Source organism: Fulmarus glacialis, unplaced genomic scaffold, assembly GCF_000690835.1.
Source record: "Fulmarus glacialis isolate BGI_N327 unplaced genomic scaffold, ASM69083v1 scaffold990, whole genome shotgun sequence".
NCBI lineage: Eukaryota > Metazoa > Chordata > Aves > Procellariiformes > Procellariidae > Fulmarus > Fulmarus glacialis.
The window spans coordinates 11,861-35,344 of NW_009186848.1; the positions used below are offsets into that span (position 1 = coordinate 11,861).

The window sequence follows — 23,484 nt, forward strand, 5'->3', positions numbered from 1 at the left end:
GACAGTCCCACAAACATGCTTTATGGCATCTGCCTCCTACTCATTTTAAGTGAGGTTTTATAGTGACACATTGGTGAAGATTAGTACACAACTGCAGGCAGATGCCCATGACTGATTCAATTGTTTGCACTGACACTCACAATTGCTGTAATTGCAACTGAAGTGATACAAGCCATTGCAAAAAACAGACAAAGTGAAACCAACATTGTTCCTCAGAGATTTTATTAGTTGAAACCCAGAAATGCACAATCCACTGTTTTTTCTTGGTATGAATTCACCACAGCCTTTCCGTTTGCTATGCCTGCAATACTGTCCTCATTGATTTAACATAAGAAGATTCAGAAGGTCTCTTTAAAAACAGAACTTGTACAGTAAAGGCAATACATTCTAGCCTCGCTTGTTTATAAAAATTTCTTTTCAAAAGTGATTAAAAGATAAAGCAGTAAATCATTTTTAGACAATCAGTAAGAACTTAATGCGATCCTAAATAAAGAATATTTCTAAGCTCTAGCTTTCCTGTATGCTCCAAGTGCAGCTACCATTGTTCCTTTCCTTTTTTCCTCCCATAACTGCTTAACACCATTAATGTTCAAAGCTGGTATTTCTGAAGAGGAGTGACCATCTTCTATAACCTCTGGAGAAAGAGAAAATGGATGTTTAGAACTAGGCAGCATCCAAAACCCCGAGAAGAGATTACTTTGTAGCCTGTCAAGCAAGTTCTCATGCGGTACTGAAGACTTCCTTCAGACTGCCTACACTAATGGTGGCTCAGTCCAAAGGAATTAAGAGATGATCCGTGCAGGAGTTGAGGATTTAACACATTCACTCCCCACTTACAAAAGAAAAGTGACTTTTGCAGACGTATTTCACTGAAAATGGAAATCCCTTTGCAACATAACCCATATTCTGAAGGTATTTTTAGCGTCTTCATCCTGGACACTGAAGAACTTCAATTTACATGCTCCAGACTGTGATTTTATCTAATCCTTCTGTATCAGCTAAAACCAAAGAAAACCCAAAACTTTACAGGAAAGCAAAAAATGCCTGATTCTGTCCTATTTTCATTTAGACCAGTACATAGTGATGAAAAAATGCTATTCCAGTTGCACTTCCCCACTTATACACACATGAATTCATTCACATTGATCAAATGGGGGACACACAAGCGGCAAGGCAGCCACGGATGCAGCAAAACCTTTAACTAAATTTTGTGTTAATTTTATTAAATAAAGGAGATCATCTCGTCCCAATATTTAAATTGGTATTAGACTTGCCAATATATTGGAGAAGAGATATCTAAATCAACAACGTATTGCATCAGAAAGGAGTTCTGAGAAATGAAAGGCAAGTGTTTTAAGTGTCTCCAGTTACAGCACAGCATTGGAGAAGGTCAAACACCCAGACAAGTTTCCTATAGAGAGACTTGTCAGATCTGATGCTTTGAACACGAGGTTCACACCCACTTCACATGCACACAGCTAGGGAAACGCACGTATGTTAGCAGCACAGAAGAGATTCATGCTGGGAGTTCATGTCAGAGACAACCAGGCAGCTACATCTAAGGTCTGAATAAGAGAGAGGCCATGGCACTGCCCTGTCCTGCGCCCGGAGAGGGAGCAAGCCCTCGGCAGAGCTCTCTGCTGAAAGGGAGCCTTCTGGAGTCTATGTATGTAGTACAACTGACTCCTGTCTGTTAAGAATCTGCCCCATGTCTCCCGTGGTAGTTGACTATGTTACACTAGAAGATGGGCTGGTATAAGGTGCTCCATTAAAAGCTAGAGGGAGAGCACACGTGGAGATGCTGTAGGTACCACAGTAGCACCTCCTGAGTGGGAGGCTGTGCAGCCGAACGGCTGTGATCGCCTCGCAGCTCTACTGGAGAAGGGTACGCTCCTGTGCTGTGGGGACGGCACCCTGAAAACCAGGCCTGGCAAAGTGCCTGATAAAAGGCATTTCCTCTCTAATGCAGACACGACAGGGGAGCAATTCATTGCAACAGGCCAACGGAACAAGACATTGCTGCCCTCAGTGGTTTTATTTTGGTAGCATTTAGATTCCCAACCAAGTTCAGAACCACTCTGTGGAACGCACCATAAAAAAGCATTTCCAGGCTCAGGCAGAAAGAGGAATAAACATTAGCCCCACTCTGCAAAGAAGGATTAAAGTACTCTGAAACTAAGGCAGGGACAGCAGCTGAACCCAGATGCCCCAGGGTGAACTAGGACTTAAATACAATCTCCCGACATACATGTATATGCTGATCCTTATATTTCAGAAATCTAGCACTTGAAAATGAGATCTTACCTTCTTTACTGCTTGTGTCTAAAGAAGTCAAGAACCTCCTTATGCCCTGTGGCCTCTGCCTGTAAGTAGAAATATGAATAAATCCTGCCATCCTGTGCACCAGGACATGCAAATACTTACTTGTGGGAAGTAAGAGTATGTTACCACAAAATAATTAAAATCCAATTTAAATTTTAATTCCTCTGACATAGATGAGAAAATTCTGGCTCCAACAATTTATTACTTCGGAACAGCACCAGACTTGAGTTAGTAACAAACTCTGATCCGGTTTATAGTCCCCAAAGCAGCATTTACTTTTCCCAAACTAATATTATCCGACAGCGTGTGTTATTACTCACACAGCTAGCACGCCATACGGAGTACAGCCATATGCACACTTACTACTTGTAGGGGATTCCTGCCATCATAACCAGTTTGCTTCAGGTCTGCACCAGCTAGGTACCAGGCACACAGCCCATCCACATCGCCTTTAGCTGCAAGGCTGGAAAAAGAATAATTAATATTGGTTCTAAATCTTTCAGTCCATGTCAGTGTGCTCCTGGGTCCTGTCAATTAGCTCAGCAAGTAAACGCTGAACCAGAATAAGCTCAACATGGCTGGCAGGGTAGAGAGGTAAGGAAAGGAACACTATTACAACAGCTTTGAATAGCTGAGCAAGCAACACAGCTTGATGAATCAGTTCCTTAAATTAATAGGGCTGTGTATAAGTACTTACAACAGGCTAGTTTCACATAGTGGGTGTGACTATGACCAAAGGGGAAAAAAAGTCATGCAGTTTCATATTTCACAACACAACGTTTATCTCATGAAATGAGTTGGGGGGAGGGCAATGGCTAAATCAAGATGCAGCTGAGTAAGTGAGAGCACAAGCAGATGTGCTAGCAATCAGCGTGCCTTATTTAAAACCATTAAGAAACCCCCTTCACAAGTTTGCATAACTGTGTTTGCTATCAGAAGCTATGACAGCATATTTATGGGATATCATTTGGACAGTAACACAGTGACATTTTTTTGAGTTTTATAAGATAATTTGTAAGATTTAAATGGGCAGCAAGCAAAAAAAAAAAGCTTTTTAAAGATGACCGCTATCTGCTATGTATAACAAGCAATAGAAAGGATCAAAATGAATCATATACAAATAAGTGAGTTAAAGTTTTCAGAGGAATGTACACCAGATTGTTTCTTTGCACATCTGCTGTAGTCTCATCCATAACACTTGAGGTTCATTTTTAACTTCTATTTTGATAAAAGAAGGGCTAACAGTCTGTACATACGCAAAAGCATGATCATCTGTGCCAAGCCTGTGGACCGGCTGAACTGACAGCAAGACTGGGAGGACTATCTTCAGTTTTCTCAAGATACCAACATCTGTCAGGCTTCAGACCTGAGCTTGCCATGTGCTTGCAGATTGTTTCAAGAGAACCACACCGATAATCATCGAGTGAGGTTGAATCTCATTAAGAAAGGGGGAACCCTCCCCAAACTTATTAAGTTCAGAGTTTGCTGCCTTAACAGTGCTCGCTGTGGGGGAACGGCATACTGCTGGCAGCAGGGATGGAGGACAGTGACGGGCTCCTAGGTATGACAACCAAGCCAGGCAGACCTTTGGAGAGTGGAGAAGGCTGGAAATGCAAGGGCCTGACAGTCAGGTAAGCTTATGGAAGAAACCCCGAAAGGAAAGCTGCAACATTCACTTCTCTGCTAGGCTGAAATCACTTCTGTTGTTGATTAAATCTCTTTAAGTACCTGAAAAAATGTTTTCAGGGGAGTGGAAGCCTCTAATTGCAGCAGTCGGAGGAGAAAGTCAGAGAGGCTTTTGCTTGCAGCAGTCCCAGAGGTTGGGCAGGAAAAGGGAAAGCAAACAGTCTCTCTGTATTCCTCCATGCAACCCTACCATCCTGAGGCAGGGCAGAAGACCTACGGCTGGGGCCTTTGGGGGAGAGGGAAGTGGCAGTGGGGTGCTATGAGGTTTAACAGTGCGTCAGTCTGACATCATGAAGAAAAGGATCAATAAATCATTAATTAGAACTGCCATCACAAAAAAAGGCCCCTCAGAAGCAATAAGGAAACAGAGGAAGGCAAAGGTGGTCTAACAGGAAGCTCAGTAGAAGTCCTTAAAGAAACTGCAGGAAAAAGTAAGCATTAATAAAGAAAATGTGTAAGCATTAGTAAAGCAGAGAAGAAATTGCTTAGCAGCCACTTCTGGAACACAAGAATTATCTTTATTTACAAAGACAAGTCTCTTGCTGTCGACACTGGAAGGTCCCAGAATTACGGAACACACAAACAAACAAAAAGCCTACCTAGCAAGTGAGAGTTACAAGCGTCTCCAACACTGGCAGGAAAGCACTGCATTTGCCGAACAGAATCTCATCATTCAGCCATGTGCAAAGCGGAAACCACTTTGGGCAAAGACCAGCACATTTAGAAATATCACCAACCTACATACCGAGGGCAATTCAGCTAGCATCACTGTAAGCAACAAACAAGGACTACTGCACTAGAAAATTAACTGCCTAATAGCACCTGTTCAGAAAGAGCAATTCAACCCACATTGCCAGAGGTCAACACTGAGAAGTGGTCTCCTTCCGTGACATTAGAGCAATCCAAATACACAGAAGTATCTTCAATTTTGCAGCAGCCATTTACTGGTCAAGTGAGAAATGTATTCTATGGGGATTGTGACCCAGAGAACAAAAAGTGATGTAGCTTGCGAGAAAATTTAGATACCACTCTAAATAGAAGATACCTACTATTCACTAAATTGATTATAATCAAGAACACCACAAAACATTTTCTTCAATTCCAGATCTCCATAGTCAAGCCAAACGCATCTGTATTTCCTTTACATACTGTAAGTGTACTTCATATAGTCAAATATATACATAGGACTTCTTAACATAGGCTATAGGGACCTTTGCTCTGTATTTTTCTCAAAGATATTTATGCCAGCAATTCCAACTACAAGTGCATCCTCTAAGCAATAAGTCCATCATTTTTATATCATGAAATGGAATAAAAATAACTTCAATATACACTTAATCAGGATGTTTAAAACCTGCTTTGTTGGCAAAGAACTACTTACCACACTTTACTAAACTCTGACTGATAACACTGACTTTTACAGCAGATAATCCCAGGTATGCTGCCTATCAATACTCTTGCATTTAGAAAAAATGATTATGTATCCATTTCACAGTTTCAGCACGGCTAATGTAGCCATGATGATGACAGAGCTACAGCTAAGAAAACACGGATAGTGATAATGCCTGATGATTTTGTGCCTCCTGTCACACTAGCATCACGCAAACTCAGTTACAGGAGCTGCTGTTTAAGGGGTGCCTTACTGTCAAGGTACCAGGAGCGAAGCTGCTCAGGTCTCAGAGGGTTTAGAAGGACATGGGCCAATGCAGTTCTAGATCTGGGAAGTAACAAGTACAGTGAAATGACACCTTGGGGTTCCCTCCTGCCTCCTCAGGTACTAGTATTTCATCCTTCCCAGGGACACAAAGCTCTGCTTTTTCAGCAATTCTCTTTTTTCAGTGTCTGTATAAAGCGATCAGGAAAGACTTTCTTTTTTTTTCGGTGTATCATCACCCTAACAGAAAAGAAAATTTTTTCTTCTTCCTTTTTTTTTAAAATGAAAATCCTCAAAAAGCAAGTTAAAGTCCAGCACAAGGCATGGTTTGTTCTATCCTGAACACATTTGGGAGTGCTGCTCTTAGCTAGTATCTCCACATCTCTCTCAGTTGAGACAGACTTCTTTGAAAGACAGCAGACATTAGAAGCTTGGTCCTAATTCCTGCAGAGGCCTATTTATCCTTCCTCCGCCAGCCCCACCCCCCAAGTTTATGTTAAATTCTGAAAGTTGCTGATTTTGAAAGGCTGCATCCTTGAATATTATATCATATCATTTTAGGAAATCTAAGAATATGAAAGAGAAAGCTGGTTTGGCTTTAGGCCCCTATTTAATTTTGTGAAGTACAGACTATCTCAATTATATACAGGCTTTTTTCCTTTAAAAAACAAACACAAAGCAACTGTTTACCAACTCCAGAACTTGACAAGCCTTCAGAATAAGTCTGAGTGTCCCAATTTATCTCATCATGGTTTGGTTTTGCAGACAGATGACAATACTACTGCAATATGAGAAGAGAATCTGACATTTTTAACAGATTACTAACATTGAGACCTCTTTCTCATTTCAAAACAAAGCCATGAACTAGATACCAAACATCACCAAAGTGATTCTAAAAATCAGACTAACACCTCTCACTTAAAAAAAGAAACCAGCAAATGAAACCATGAAAGATTCATTAACTAGATCATCTTGGCTGCACCTATGTGCATCTCCACTTCCTACACTAGAGTTCCCGCTGATACTGTCCAACTCTCAGTTCTGGTTGGTATTCCTTTCCCTCTCAAACATCACCAATGCCAAAGGAGCACATTTATTTTTATTTTATCTCCAAAATCTTCCAACTGAACTATTCTAGTCTATTCTAAAATCATGAGTCTAAACAGAGGAGACAGTATTAGAACACAAAAATCACTGTTCATGGTGTTTTATGAAAGCCAGTTTGTTTGAGGATAGGTAAGTAGCAGGGGGGAAAACATGATTATAGTTTCTAATTCAGAGAGAACTGTATGGGAGAAAAAAGTTAAGTTAGCTAAGTGCAGGAACCCAGAGCTTATCAGAAAGCAAGCAGCTTTGTCCTTCTAAACCCCAAGAGGTTGACATACTGCCTTGGTGACAAATTCAGACTGGTACAAATTGCAGCTTAAGGCACATTACAAGATAGAAGAGATGTAGGAAAATAGTTCAAATTAGACAGAGGGAAGATGTCATAAACAGCTTGTTCTATAAGCAGCTTGACCATGTGAACACGTTGACTGCCATGAAGGTGCCGGTGCCTGCAAAGGGAAGGCTTAAAAGGAGGAGGTGAGAGGTAGGACAGAGAAGTGAGCCCAAGTGTGCTGGAAAAATGAGTGTATCAGTCAGGTCATCTGAGGATACTCCAGAAGAATTATCTGAGACATTTTGGCAGGAGGACAAACTCCAGTACCTCAATTTAGTAACTTTTAGGCATCTGAATAATGCTCTGTGGAAAAAGTCCACTTTGGTGGATAAGACTACGCCGGGCCCTCTAAAACAGCAAGAGGAAAGAAAGCCCTTTAGCTCTGCAGGAGCAGTGTATGGAAGAGCCACCATTCACAAACACTTCAGCGCTGTCTCGAAGCCTGACCACTGCCTTAGGCTGGCTGCGCTCCTGGTACATGCCATGCAGTGACATCTGTCAGTGGGCATGCCTCTGGCCACGGATGCTACTCCAAGCTGCAGGCCGGCAGAGAACCATGGCCCTGGCTCCTGACCTGCACCAAGGTGGGAGAGCCTCTTCCCCTCTCACCCTGAGTACGGCACTCTGCGCCGAGTCCTCATTCAGCCTCTGCACACACGTGCACTGCCGCCCTCTGTTTGGAATATTTACATTGTTTTTATACTAAACTTATTACCATCAATGCAAGTTCAAAATACCTTAAATGTTTATTACCAAAATACCAGCTTTGAACGACAGGAGATCATGCAATACAGATGCAGGGTGTACAATCCTCCTTAAAATGCTGTAACAAACTGCATCAGAACCACTTTTTGTTTAGAGGACCCTTGTTCTCTTGGGTTTTTTTTGGACATACTACTCCCAGGTCAGCTGGCCAAACTGGTTCTGCATGTGGCACCAGGGCTAAGTAAGGGGCCAGTTTATTTGCAGAGGAACGCCATTCCCTAAGCCACTCCTCTTGCCCTCTTGGCAGATGGAAACTATGCAAACCAAGGGTTTAGTTCTGTCCTATCACTTGCAGTGTCCTGGGAAGCGCATATTTTAACTTCATGGTAAAAGCCTTATTACCCACTCTCCTCTGAGAGTGTTATGACAACGGAAACACTCCAGCTAGTATTTCTTGATTCCGGAATTACTCAAATGATAGAGTCTAGTCTCTATATAGAACACACATAAGCTTTACCTTGACCTTATATTGTTGTAGACAATATACAGCACTGGCTGGTTCCTACAAGTCTTATGGTTTCCTGCCAAGTCCTGATATAAAGGCCGGTACTCAGGGTTTTTTTGGTTTTGAGAAGAAGAAGAGAAGAAGAAATAAAGTAAAAACGATAAGTAATTTTAGGAAATACATGAAACTTTCTTACAATTTTCAGAAATTGTAATTCAGGACCAGTACTGGAAAAAATAAAATCAAGCATCTATTTCTTTTCATAATATATATCCATATCATTAAACCACCTTATACATTAAAAGCAACTGTATGGAAAGGATATAAGAGGATTATATCCTCTTAAAATTAAATATAGAGACGGCGAGCAGTTGTTCAAAAGTTTTAGGATTAATCCTATTTGTCTATTTGATTTAGTTATTTTTAAGAACGATGTTACATGCTAGTTAGAGTAGAAGCCATTCCCATGTAAGTGAAAAGTGGATTTTAAGAAAATAAAAATGATGCACTATATGCAGCTTTATTCTCAGAGATGCTATAAAATCACACCTTGCACAGCTTCCTCCTCACCCTTCCTCAGTAAAAGTGCTTGGAAAAAACAAGGCATATTTGCTTCCAGTTCACTTATTCCCACAATACTCCCTGCTTTGGAGCTCTCTTGAGTTACTGGTGCTCCGACACAGATTCTTAATTTCATCACTTCACTTGTTTCCTCATTATTAGTCTAGCACAGAAATAGCCATGTCATGTGCCAGGGACCCAACTGTTTCTTGGACGTTGTCTACACACTGTTCTTCATTCTGAGAGTCTCTTCTGAAAAACATCCCCCTCCATCCACTTTCAGGGCCACCTCACCTTATATCACATTTACCTGCAGAGTATTGTTCCAATGTTCTCCAAGTCATGTCTTGAAAGGTGCGCTCCCGTTTCTCGTAACAAATTAATCACTTGTATGTGCCTTTATGAAAGGAATAGAAAAAACGGAGAAAGTGTCTTGACCAGTGGTTTTTTTTCCCTAAATCCAGCATTACTCATATACACAGTCAGTGAAAGTTCTTATGTGATATTTGCCACCATCACAGAACCAATGAATCTTCTCCAAAGCGACAGATGTAGTAAACAGATCTGCCCTCCCTATCAAAAAATCATTCACATACTAAGTTCACGGAAGTGTTAAGTTCAGCTCTGAAAATGAGAGAGATGCATCCCTTTCTCTTAAAAGAAAGTTTATTTTCTTTACCTTAGTGCTAGCTTAATTTAACACTTAAAATATTAGTGATTGAAATACATGCAAACAGTGAGGACATTTATTACATAGCATCAGTCCTGTATTTTACAGAATACAATGCCCATATATACCAGTCTTAAATAAAACATATGTCTTGCAGATAAGCAATGGATCTTTAGGTTAATGTAGAAGCTAATCAGGAATTGTAAGTATTCTTACGAACCTCCCACAAAAGCACACCTTTTCCTAACCCCTTCCTCCCAATACCTTTATTATTTATTTCCACCTGGAGTCTTTAGGAGGTCTTCCCTGTCCTTTCCTTTGAGATAAAGGGACGAATAGATATTTAAGCACTACCAGCCAACTCCTATACCTTAGTCAGACGCTTGAGAAAGTCCATGGAAAAGTCTGGTCTCTAAAGGTACTGTTGTGGGTAGAAGATAACATGACAGATGAAAAATGTGCGAAATACGTTTTTCACAAGTGACCTAGTGAAAAGTTTAGAACTAGGTTCCAAAAGGAGGTGACAACGTGATCCTCTGCTAAACAAATGATCTAGTTCACAAATCCGAACAGTTTTTTCGTCCAGAAAGAGCATGATGACATCAGTAGATTAGGAATAGTTTCATAGTTCCTCTTTTAAGTAAGTTGCTATGCCATAACACTTCAAAATAAAGAGCTAGGCATATAATTGTAATAGGAAATATATGGGCTTTCCCAGCCCATTACCTAAAACCTCTATCTGTATTAATTACAAATAAAAAATAAGCTCATATACACGTTCTGCTTAATCCCTTGCATTTTCTTGGAGGTAGCCCTGGGCCTTTCCATTTTAGAACTGGACTAAACTGCTTATCTAATCCCTCTGCTTCTTTTTAGGAAACTCCATCTCGAATAAGAAGTTACTTTACAGTTATCCATATTAAGCCTATGTAAGCTTATGTTTCATATAAGACCTTAATTTATAAATTAAACAACTGTACAGATGCTATAGGAATCATTTTGCTTTTCCAAACATAGGTTACTTAATCTACCAGACAGATTTATTTAAATTGTACTTTGTTTCAATTGACAGCCAAAAAAAAAAAATCTTTCTTTGTTTCATGGCAAAGCATTGCTGGAACAGCAAATGCTGCAAGTTTGTTCAGTTATCTAAAATATTTTGTCAGGTGGGTCCCTTACGACATGGCTAGTCATCCACAAGCATCTCCTTGAGCCAGCAAATAATGGCACGGCTTCCTATTTTTCAATCTGTGGTGAAGAATGAATTCTACATGTATGAAATTTTTAGTTCAGTCTTAAGCAGAACAGTAATTAGCTGAAAAGAAATTTGACCTAAAATAGATTAAAGTAGAACATGTTTGGTGACTCAAGCTCACATTGGGTACAGAACTGAACATGGGGAGTGTCTGCTTACTCTCCAACGGCTGCCCTGGAGTATTCCTCATTTCCCACCTTATACCTGAAATCACAGCATGAAACTAGCACTTTTAAAAATAAAAGCTATGCTATGGGACAGAACTAAAAGATAAAAGGCAGCAAGCATGTAATGTTATGTGGTATCTTCCCTCAATGTGCTCCCCCTATGAAGTCCATACCTCTGGATTCCAGCGAAGAGCCAGGCTTTTCTTTTTCCCTGTTGTAACTATCTGCTCCTCACTGGTAGCAAGATTCCCTCCAGAAAGCACTTCATGTCCCCCCTATGCCACACAGCCATTACTACTCTGAGTGGGACTCTATAAATCTTTGATACAGACAGATTTGGGGGCATTTACCCACATGTTTAATACAGCAAATTTAAGTGAGGAAAAGAAGTGGTTTGAAATAAAATAAATCTTTAAGCATTGAAACTAACAGTGTTTACAACAAATGCTTACAATAAAACATTCCTAAATAGAAGTACAATGTCCCGATGGCGGGGAATTGTTCAAAATCATGTTTCTTGGTATGGTGGGAAGAAGAGGACATTAAGTGCTTGTTAAGTGAAGGGTAAGGGAGAGGAAGAATAGGGACAGATAGTAATGCGCAACTTAAAAGTCTTAAATTTAGTACTGTGACTATGAAAAGCAGATCTTTCCAAGAAAGCAATGGACCACCTCTCACATTCCCATCACTCAACGTGAAAACTATGCGGGAGGGAAGTCACACTACAGCTCGTTCCTACTTGCACCCAAACAGTATCTACATTCTGCAGAAACTGAAGCCCTATCAAGAGTACCACTTCTGCTGTCTTGTACCTACTACAAGAGCACTACTCCTATTTCAAGAGGCTGGCTGTGAATTTTCTGATACTGCTATGTCTTAGGCACATGAGAGGTATTTGTTTTTAGAAGTTGTTTCTTTAAGTGCCGCTCTCCTGAGCCTAACAAGGGTCACAGTTTAGCTGTTCTGAAGTTCAGCTGATGTCGTGAGCCATGAACTTCTTGGCAACGGTTCAAACGTGATTCTCGTTCTAAGGTGACAGCACAAACCAACAACAGAGCAACTGCTGGACAATGAAAGTTCAAGGTGTAGAGGGAAGGCCAACGTCACCACGTTAGCCTGGGGTGCACCGCTGCTTGTCCAGTCTAACCCCATCTGATAAGCAAAACCATGAGGAGCTATTGTCACCTGTGAACTGTTCCTGACTCTCCCTTTTCTTAGTACGTTCTGTTACCAAACTGTGGCTCTTGGTCAAACATAGGCTATAGAAACAATTCTATTTTGCATACGTTACTTAAGTTAGCCTTTTGATATTACCACTGTCATTCATCCGCTCTCTGAAAGAAAAAACAAATAGACAAAAAGTGTTTCTGGTGTCTCCTCCCTGCTAGATTCCATTATTGATAACACTGGAGATAAAACCCCCAATAACACTGTGATAACACTGGAGATAAAACCCCCAATGTATACTAATATTTTAACGGATCAATAGCAAAATAAATGATTTGGTGTGGTCTTCAACATTCACTGCTATGAACAAAGTTTGAGTTCCAGATAAAGACATCCGAACTTTTACCAGTTCGCGAGGGCTCTGGATTCACAGCAATCAAGGTGCCGTACAGTACGTATTGTCTTAGGCCTTGTCTTGGCAGACACTTATTAAAAGTGAATCAACTTCAAAAGGAGTGAATCACACATATGAAATTAACACGCATGTAAGAGTTTGCAGGATTGGGGCCTTAGGGCGCACACCTTCCACCAACTCTCTCTAAAGAAATGCAGGTGTAATGTATATCCAAACTTGACTGGCTTCATTCTTTTTAATGCTTGCTCCCCTAGCAACTGGAATGGTTATGGCAGGATCAGCTTAGTTTCACTTGTTCGGTTTTCTGCATTGTATCAGTGGGAATTTTATGCTCAAATACTGTAAGGACAGGCTTCAGTGCACTCCTGGAGTCAGTGGTGGTTAGATTTTCACTCTGCCTTAGATTTCCTGAAGTAATGTAAATGTAACCTTGCAAAATATCAAGTATTTAAATTCATATTTACGTGGGAGGTAATTTTACTGCCTCTAATCTGATGTTCTCACAGCACTGTACGAGCAACTCCCCATTTTCAACCTTTTACCACTGCTCTACAAGTAAATGGAACTACATAAAACATACACAATTTTTATTCAAGACATTTTCCTGCTTAGAGAGTTTCTGTTATTAAAAAAATATTATCCTATTGTTTTGAAAATGAATTATCCCTTGAGGGTACTCTAAGAAATTAAAGGAATGCTACTAATTTTGATGTATCAAGCAACTGGCCTAAATTAACAGTGGTCTGTTTAGCTTCATGCATAAAGTGAATGAGACTACATGCAAATTGCAGAGTTACAAATGAAAAAGTGGAAATGCAGTAGTTTATTTCTTATTTAGAAAGGGACTCCACATTTTACCATCTAAAGAAACAAACAAAGAGTCACTTAAAGTCAAAAAATTTAAGAGACTATCATTGATATAGATCAAGTTGCTGGTCTACCAGCTGACAGTGCTATGTTAAGAAGCTTTTAAGAAGTGACATAACTCCTGATCATCTTTACAAATTATTAAATGGAAAAGAGATATCACTCATCATTATATAGGTTTGCATGCTAGGTTAAAAGGCAAGCCACTGAGAAATGTGACATAAAAAACTGGAAGAAAGCTATTTTTAACATGAGTGGATACTGTACTGTACTTAAATGCCAATTAAACAAATATTAATTCTTAGAAAATGGGATTAAGCTGATGCAATATACAGTAAAATTGAGAAAGTTACAATATTACACAGTTTAAAGCATTGACTGCTCATTAAGATCAGTTTTCCCCCTTCCCTCTCTGCCAGGTTTGTACACTGCATCAGGATAGTCTCTTCACTTTCAGCACGCAACTGTTTAATAAATAGAATTTAAATATTTCTGTAGCAGAAATCTTTTTAGCGGGTATCTAATTACACACATATACAGCTGTCTGATCTTTACCATTCTCCTTTATATGCTTATCAGTGTGAAATGCAGTGTGAGTACACAGCAGATCATAAATACACATTTATGAGATTAATTCTAAGTCAACTCTTCCTCTCATTCCAACAGTAGAAACAAAAAGAGAAACTGAAAATGGTTATGGTGCAGTTTCCTTTTACAATTCCCTATATCAAAATGGGTGTGCAGTTTTAAAGAGCTTAAGAGTCATAGTAGGAGTCTAATATAGGAGTGGCAATGCTAAGGAATCCAAACAACAAGCTCATGTGAAATTCCTCAGGCGGTAGATGGGTGCGGTAAAAAAAGTAGGTGCCTGATTTGCAGGAACATCTAATGGTATCTAATGCTTTAGCATTTTCTCACATTGGACCAGAGCCACCTCTATTCAACTGCGGGGTTATTTGTTTGATTTGCTGTTGGGCTTGTTTTTGCTTTAAGATTTTAAGGGTTCGCCACTGAAGGGCTTATATATTAATGAGATAAAGCAACAACTACAAAGCCATAGGGGACCGTGCAGTAGGTATGGCAATACCACACAGGACTTTAAGTCTCAAGTTAATAGAGCCTGTTGAGTTTTCTACATCTGGTCACTGAGACAGAAAAAGCCTTCACGTTATTCCTGCAGCCAATGCAAAACCAGGACTGTCAGACCTCCCAGGGAGCTAACTCCAGCCTGACAGACCAGGTGAACTTGTCAGCATTAGAAAGCTGTAGGAATATTTGGGGACAAACATCCATGAAGACCATGAAAATTCTATCACTCCAAGCTCCTTTACAGAAAAAAGTTTCTCTCCTGCCATTATACAGACTGAATATGAGATAAGGAGCTGAAAGTGGATCAAAGAAACAAGAAGAGATTAGGGCATGCAGCTTCTAACACGTTAGAAGACCAATGGCTCTATGAATCCCCAGGCTATATAAACTAAGTGTTTTAAAATTAAATTTTGATATGCGATAACTTTTATATTCTGCGCTATGGCCATTCCTTAGGACAATACAACATGGAAAAGACCGGTAAATCGCATATCCATGACTACCGTTCAAGAATTGCTGACATCCAGAACAGGAAGAGGAAATCCACAAAGCAGGCAGAGCCATGCAGCCATCCCATATAATTATGAGTGGGCGGAAGGGAAAAATCAAAAAACCAGTCACCCAGCAAGAGACTCAGGAAAGCACTGGTGGAAGGGAAAGATTAAAACATGTCAACATACCGGTATATTTTGTGCCAATTGAAATAGTCTGGTCTTGATGAGAAAGGGGAGGGCAGAAAGAAAACAGGCAGCCCTTGGTCCTGCATTCTCACTTCTGACAGTCAAAAGGAGTGATCAGTTTGGCTCTGTTTTATAAGGAAGCCTCATAAAAAGAGTGGAGTCCTGAAATTACGGACAAAGTCTTGGCGGGAAGGCAGCAATAAGTTATCCTATGCTAAAATTTTGCACGCATACCAAGTTGTTTGCTTTCATTTCATATTATTTTTAAAAATCTTTTAATTTAGGCTAGTCACATCCTTCGAAATGAAGCTGGTTTGTGTTGTTTTAACTGCTGTCATTTACACATGACTGCTGAGACCAAAATGGACTTTAAATCCAAAATGATAGAAGGTTTATAAACTTTAAATAGAGTGGTGTATAAATTATTTTGTTACCTGAACGTGATCGCATTCATCAGTGGGGTAGATCCATATCTGTCTCTAGCATAAACAGTTGCGCCAGATGTCAACAAATACTCAACTAATGGTAAATGCCCTTCAGAGGCTGCAATATGAAGTGGAGTTCGGCCATCATAGTCTTCACAGCTCAAGTTTCCACCCTACAAAAGGACAGATCCTTCACATGCTAAAAAGATAATGGCTGCACATTAAGTTGTTGGTACAATAGTAGAAGCATACACCACATTTTAATTCTGCCACCAAAATGTTAAGCTTGTCGAACTTACTTAAAGTTTATCTTGTAGCATTGTTTTAGCACCAATAAAGATATTTATTCCACCTTCCACATGTTCCCCCTCTACACGTATTCTCATTACAGCCCCTTCAGATATGCTCTTTATTGCAGTACGCCATGCAGCAGCTTTGTGCTTACAGTCTGCTAATTTTACTTGTCTTAGTTTATTGTTATTTTCAAGATATATTTATCCTTTCTCGAGGCCCATTACTACAGTCTCAAGAGTAGGGTAAACCAAGGCAAAGAGAAGAAAAACAGAGGTGTAGAAGATGATACAGGGAAATGCCTGTTTCTTTTTTCAGGTACAACCCAAGCCAGAGCTATGGGGAGAGCCAAAAATCCTGAACTAGCACTGCACTGTGTTTTGCTTAAATATAATTTTCAAGTTCTTTTTTTTTAATCATGACAGATTTACATCCAAAAGCTGGATACTATGAATATGCATAAAGAAAGTTAAGCGAAAGAAAACAGCACAAACCATTTTAAAGTGTTCCAAGTTAGCAGATAAGAACTTGCATTTTAATCTACCTGTATTTTCACAGTTCAAAAGAAAATGTAAACAGCTGAGAACCAGATAGGGGAAAAAACATACCAGTTTTGAAAGGCAAAGACTGAGGAGCCTAGAAACCAACTGTATTAGTCAAAGCACTTTGATTTTAAGACTTAGGTAGTTGCTTCCCAGTGAGCATAGCTTCCTCCCATCATTTACAGCTCTATTTAAAAATTCGTATTTCATACAAACTGTTAATTTTAGATTACCATTTCTGCTATGGCTCTTAGTGCATCTATGTCACCCAGTTTAGCTGCAGCACAAGCCAAAGGTGGAATTAATGCATCTCTTACGGCTTCTAACTCCTGAGAAACAAATAAAATTAAACATTTAATATCAGCCTTGCCTCTAATATCATTGATGTCCAAGTCACAAAAACATTGCCCTTGCTTTCATGTAAAGTTTCCAAATTAGTCATTTGGTTATTTAAAAATGGTAGCATTTAGTTCTTGGAAGGGAAGAAGTCTCATGGTTGTTTTACATTTTGTCGGTCTCACATCCATGAAGATTTATATTCCTCCCTGGCAACACTACAATTACCTGATATCTATATATATCATTTAAGGTGCATGCACTAATTACCATCTCTCTCTACTGCCATAGTTACACATCAGTACAGTATGAGAAACAGCGCTGGTAGGAGTTGGAAAGGACCGTATATTCCAGTCTCCTCAAGACTGGATCAACTTTGTTCATGTGATTCCTCATATATTTGTGCAACCTGTACTTCCAAACCTCCACTGACAAGCCCCATAGGCCCCCTAAATATTCTCCCATTTCTCACGCTTACTAAAGAAGAACCATACATTCAGTATTCATTAGCTACTAAAAATCCCATCCTCCCTGAAACCAAGCCAAGAGCAAAGCAAATACTTGTATCTTACAACCAATACTATATTTTCTGATTTTCCAATTGGGAGGGACTAATATTAAACACCACAAATTACACTTGTGTAGTGCTTCCTTAGTATTAGCCTTCTATGTCTGCATGTACAATTAAGCTGTTTTACCCATTATTATTTGGATTGCTCCAAACTGTCAATACATTTGACCACAAAAATACAAAGCACTTTTTCATATCATTGATACCCTGAATTACAGCAACCGTCTGAGGCTTGTTATTGCAACCAGCCAGCCAAGAAAATAAACTCAAGATGGGGCTACAAAGAGGAAAAAAAAGAAGTTAATATGTTTTTAATTAAAAACATTTTAATGTTATGCTTGTCATTGTGGCCTTTCTCCCTAACCCAACTGGTTAGCTGGGACACTCAGTACTAAAAAAATAATATAATGCTCCAATGTTCCATTTTTCTTTCAGCTTTGCTGTTCATCTTTAAGCTAGGTTCATTTAACTGAGTTTACAGCTTTACATGAGTTCAATTTTAAATATGTAAGTATATACCTCTTTGCTGCTGATACTTAGAGATTTGGCAATCACTTGAATAAACTTGCTATCTCTCAGAGAGATCTTGGCTCCTGTGGGTACAACAGTCATTTCTCCTCTTAGATTCTCACTCAGCATCTGAAAAGCAAGCAATCAAATCCTTTGTTAGCAGAGGAAAAATATGGTAGTAGTCTAATAAAAAAAACTTAGGATCAAGTTAGAAAATTGTTTGGAGGAATTATGGAATCTAATTGAATGCAGACAAAAGATTAAAGAAATATTACTGTCCCATGAAGATTGCAAGTTTAAAAAGACAAAGGGCCAGGGGGGGAAAGGACAGGCAAATAAAACTTTCTTCCAAAGCAAAGAAACCAAAATAAGCACATAACAAAACACCCCAATTTCCAGACTATGCAGACAAAAGTTCCCTAGTGGGGTAAGCTGCAGCCTACTTAAAAACACAAAGATAGTGAGTAATTAGCAGAGTGAGGCTGAAGACCAGAATATTCTGAAATGGTGCCTTTTGCCAGCATTCCCAAACCTCGGTACTCCTACATAGACTGTGTACATAGGGCTCAAAACAAAGTTCATTGCTGCCTGTGGACGGTCATGTATTTCAATGGATTTTCAAACAGCTCCAATAGGTCTGATTTTGTTAAAATTTGGCCATAGAGCCAGCTTTGAATGCAGAGGGTCTACAGTATTCAATATTATTCAATATTAAAGCAGGTGTGTTAACAGTTTGCAGGATGGGTGCATCCAATACAACCAGGGGAAAAAAAAAAAACCAACCCAACCAAAGGTCAGCCAATTCATGTGTAGAAAGTGCTTGAACATGTCAATAAAGAAAAGAAAATACTCCAAAAGACAGGTTCTGGGAAATGTGGACAACAGAGGGAGAAGCCAGTCATTAAAAAAAAGCAACTGGTTTCCTCAATTCTGACAATTTTACATACTGGCACTCTTTCACGAAAGGTTGCTGATGCAGCTATAAAGCACGTAGTTATTTCAATTAGAATTTTAAAAAGCAGGATTGTGAAAGTTTGCAAGAAACAGATGTGATGTTGGAAGGAGGAATGCCCCAGGTTTACCTATGTCTAGGCATGCCCTTTATTAAAAAAAAAAACCAACTCCAAGCGCTGACAACACTGTAGCTGTCTGCTGGAAGAGTCCCATGTACATGTAACTCAGAGGATACCAACGCTTTGGCGCACTTTTAGAGTTTGACAGGTTGAGATCATTGCTTTGCACAGGTAACCTTAGCAATTGGCACCTGTGCTAAATGCACCCAGTGCAAAGCCCTACGTGCCTTACTCAGTCCTACCAGCTCTGCAGCCATTTGCATGTGTCTGGGGGCACATTCCTTGCTTCTTCGTGTTGAAAGAGAATCCTAAAATAACCACGCCAGCTTCAGGAGAGCTTCCGTCTCTTGGGAGACTATTGTTTGGTGATATGTTTAGCTGAAGATATTGCCACAGACAACATATTTCCAGGCTTTCTTCTTCTCCTGGTCTCTACCACTCATTCCTGCCCAGGCAATGCAGCATGCTGCTCCCTTAGTTGTGCCAACACAATTGTTTGTGGGCCTATACAATGAGTCAAATGAGGAAACCGATCCTGCTTAACTCAAAGAAATTGCAAAAGTTATTTTGTTTTTCAAACCACATAAAGGAGGTCCCAGTACCACCACACAAAAACTGTGTAGCACATTCTGAAGGGCAGCACGTGAAGATGCAGGAGTACCTTGTGCCAGTGGTACCTAAAATGTCCTATCACCAAGTCCTCACCTGAGTAAGTCAGCTATCTCACCTCAGCAAACTGGATCTCAAATTAAGTTTTAACTCAAACACCTAGGCAGGAAGCCAGCTGGGAAAGTTTCTCCTGTCCCAGGTCAAATAATCCTCTGTGCAAGAAGATTAAAGTCTGCATTAAAAAAACAGGCTAGTATACCTATGTTCCAGGGTCAGTGAGTGTACCAAAGGGACATCAGTGAAGAGCCTGGCTTTCTGAAGTGTATATACACAAACACATGCAATACCACTACCCTTCACACAGCATTATGTCCCCTGTCAAACGTGTTCTTGCAGAGAGTATGTTCTTGCCATCCTCACTGAAGAAACACATAGCTCCTCCTCCTCTCATTTTTCAGAGCCAGGGCTTTAGCAAACAACCGAAAGCTCAGAGTCTGAAACTGTTTCTAAGCACAGTAAGTGGTATTTCCAGCCACCCCACTTATGATCATAGGTATCCAAATATGTTTGTCTCAAGAGCTGCTACTGGTTGGAAGATACTGAGCACGAAATAATGATCAAATTTGTTTCAGTTTTAAGAAAAACAAAACACCATCCTAAAATACACATGTGCATGCAGTGCTTAAGTCTAGAGAGTGACTCATCATGATGTCATCTCCCAAAGTGTCAGGATTATGATTTCACTGCATACAAGCATAGAAACACATGCATTCCTGCAGACTGCTGCTCCCCTATCTAATTCAGAGCTGTATGTTCCTTGTATAAAAGGAACATGACATATAACTATATAATTTGAGGAAAAAAGCCTTGATTAAGCACCAATGAACAGTAAGAACATTGTTAAAGGGGTTATGATTTTAAAATCAGTTACAATTGGTTCTCAGAATAATCCTCCATTTTTTATGTATTTATAAAGTGTATCTCCTCTTAGAGAAACAAAATCTAACACTGTCATGAGTGATGCTGTAAAGGAAGAGGCTGTAGGCAATATTTATTTTCAGAATTAGCTTTGTGTGAATGAGTCTTGGATGAGATCTTTATTACATTAAGATCAATGACAAGATCTTTGCTGACTTCAGTAGGGTTGGGATTCTGTCTCCCATATGAATTTCCACAGATGGGTTTTTAGTACAGAAATGTCCAAGGTAGACTACTAGCATTTAAAGATGGCATTTTTATGGCTCGGTCACGGTCTTCCCCTGACTTACGCAGAGAATTCTTTTCTCTCCCGATCTACATACATTCATTTGCCTAACAGTATTTTCCTTAAGGAAGAAAACACGTGATGTTCACACTATGGCTCTGGAACCAATGTCTTTTAAATGCAAGGGAGAAGCTCAAGGCATTCAGCTAAGCAGAAGTTAGCACAGTAGATGAGAATGTTAAAGTCTTTCAAGGTCACACTGAAATATTTACCTGCCTCTTCTCCTCCCAGCTAAGCTTACTCTTGCTGAGTGTGTATGACAGTTTAGTTAGGGCTGCCTCTGGTGTCATATCACCTCCAGGAATTACTCCAACATCGGCAAGAGTCTGAATAAAAAGGAATAATGATTCCAATTAGCATAGCATTCAGAAATACCCACGTGAAAATGTATATGAATGATGAGTAGCTACATAGAATACAGTATGCAGCCGTGCCTCTACTCTCTTGCTCCTCCTACTGCCACTGTAATTTTTGTAATTTTAGTTATCAAATACCAAGCAAATACTAGAACCAGCTGAATAAAGATGAATTTTACTTTAAATTCCTTTTCATGCAATAACATTGAAGAATTCACCCAAACGCTTGCCACGGTCACTTACTACGCTAAAAGGGAAAGGTTACAGGTCCGTATCAGCTATCTGCAGAGTTGTCAGATTCCCTTTACTGAAAAGCTGCAGTTACTCTGTTCTAACCCAGTGGCATTTTGAACATTGCCAAGTAGGCTGTTCTCACACAGACATATTTACCATTCTTTTATGGGGCATTGCTTTGGATGAATTCCAGCACTACAGTGTGCTCAGAGCAGGAGTGTTTTCAGATCCTTTTAGGCTGTGCTAGCAGTGTATGATTTAGAACATACAACTAAAATATGTAGTTTACACAGTTCTGATAAGAACAACTGAAAAAGATGACCTTTTTAACTTATCTTTCGTGTAGTTATAAAAACTAAACTATCTGAGCCGAAGCAAAAAGCAGAAAGATTTTTTGCAATGATCAGCAAGCCCCGTAAGTGTACAGTGAGCAAGACACCAAAGACAAAGGAGATTTCAGATCTCTTGTCACTAAATTGTACCTGGGCAAACACTCGGGCTTCTCTAAACCACAGATCATCATCTTTGCCATAATGTGATGCCTCACAGTTAAGCATCTTGCAGTAGGTTCTTTACACTCCATTTTACTTTTAAATACCTTGTATATAAACTTCGGCTTTGAAACTTGTAGTGGCTTAACTAATATTTTTAGCAAAATAGAGCCTTAATCAGCTCATTAACCACCTCCGAGAGCCCCAGACTAAAATTTTAAAAGTCCCATGGGAAAATAGATACAGAGAAGGTGAGAAATACTTTCTGTATTGCAGAGCTAGCCAAAGAACAATTAGGGCTTTTTCAGCCGGTTTGAGAAAGAGGAGGAGGAAGGGATTTCCCAGCTTCCTTCCTATACCTAAAGTCCCTTCAATTATAAGTTTCTACTGTGCAGATGGATCAGAGGCCAGACATTCCGTAAATTAAAACAAACACTTCAAGGGAAACCAGGGACTCAGCTGACCCACCTGGCTAGCTTGAATGAGTAAAAAATGGCCTAGCCATATGCAGAGACCTGTGAAAGATTTTATTTAAAGAAAAATCAAAGTAAAGTTAACATTACAGCAACTTTCCAGCATTCACCCATGATACTTCCTCCATTGAGCAGTTCCTTATGAAAAGAAGGTGGCAATGAAAGAACAAGCATGAAGTAATTTTGTAGGACTTGGCTCTGTCAGTGTTCTCCTCAAAAGATGCCAAGAAAACAGGGCAGCCTCCATCAATGGATGCTGAAGCAACATAATACATGCTCCATATAAAAAGTGGAAGCAACGCTTACAGTGGTTCAGTAAGACCTGAGCAGAATCTTTCAATTCAGCATATCAACAGTCTGGATCAGAGTGCAAAAAGCCATTTTAGAGGTGTCTACTTGAAGAATCTTTTAACCAGAGCATAGAAAAGGTTTTTTCCTTCCTTCCATACATTTTAGCAGTTCATTTCAAGCAGAAGATCACATAAAAGGTAGGCTTCATTTTCATGTTGTTTTTCAAATATGTTTGGTGGTTTTTATTGACTTAACTGCTTTCTTCCTTCTGTGTGAACTGTTTTATATAATCCATGTATTCCTGTCATATTTACTCAGAGCACACGATCTTTGCAAAAGTTAATACTTCCCAAAACATCTCCATTAAGTTATGCAAAAGTTTTACCAACATCCAAATGCCTGCCTGTATCAGAAAATACTGAGTTTAGATACTGAAGAAGTGGAAAGAAACTCTTACAATCTCCTTTTCTTTCTCCTCAAAAGAGACTATGTGTTCTTGAAGCAAATATGATCTAAAGCTGTGTCAAAAAAAATGTTAAAAGAGGCAGGTTTTGGCACCAGACTAGAGTACCTAGATTTGTCTTACAGTCATTGAAGAGGCTGGCTCTGCCAGACAGGTGGTTGCTCCCAACAAAACCAGGTGTCTCAAACAGGGGGATGAGTCACCTTCTTGGCTATTTAATGGCTAGCCTTTTCATAAAGGCCAGTTAAACCAGCTTCCTTCACACTACCACATGCAACACATACTCTTATAAGGCTTTGAGTCTTACTAGTCCCAGTGATGTCATGTCTTAATATACAATTGAAAAACTCACTATAAAATGCCCTGAATAT

The 23,484-nt window shown here is 39.6% G+C and overlaps 1 protein-coding gene across 1 annotated transcript in view; it reads right to left on the reverse strand.

Moving 5' to 3' along the window:
* Window positions 1-358: 358 nt before the first annotated feature.
* ASPG (asparaginase) overlaps window positions 359-23,484 on the reverse strand; it is a gene marked incomplete at its 5' end in the record, with an annotated part of 41,485 nt that continues 18,359 nt past the window's right edge. The window contains 8 exons of the mRNA XM_009572678.1: window positions 359-634; window positions 2,305-2,363; window positions 2,686-2,785; window positions 9,185-9,271; window positions 15,619-15,782; window positions 16,676-16,771; window positions 17,869-17,988; window positions 21,018-21,131. Coding sequence (XP_009570973.1) covers window positions 2,310-2,363; window positions 2,686-2,785; window positions 9,185-9,271; window positions 15,619-15,782; window positions 16,676-16,771; window positions 17,869-17,988; window positions 21,018-21,131 — 735 coding nt within the window. The remainder of the gene's footprint in view (window positions 635-2,304; window positions 2,364-2,685; window positions 2,786-9,184; window positions 9,272-15,618; window positions 15,783-16,675; window positions 16,772-17,868; window positions 17,989-21,017; window positions 21,132-23,484) is intronic.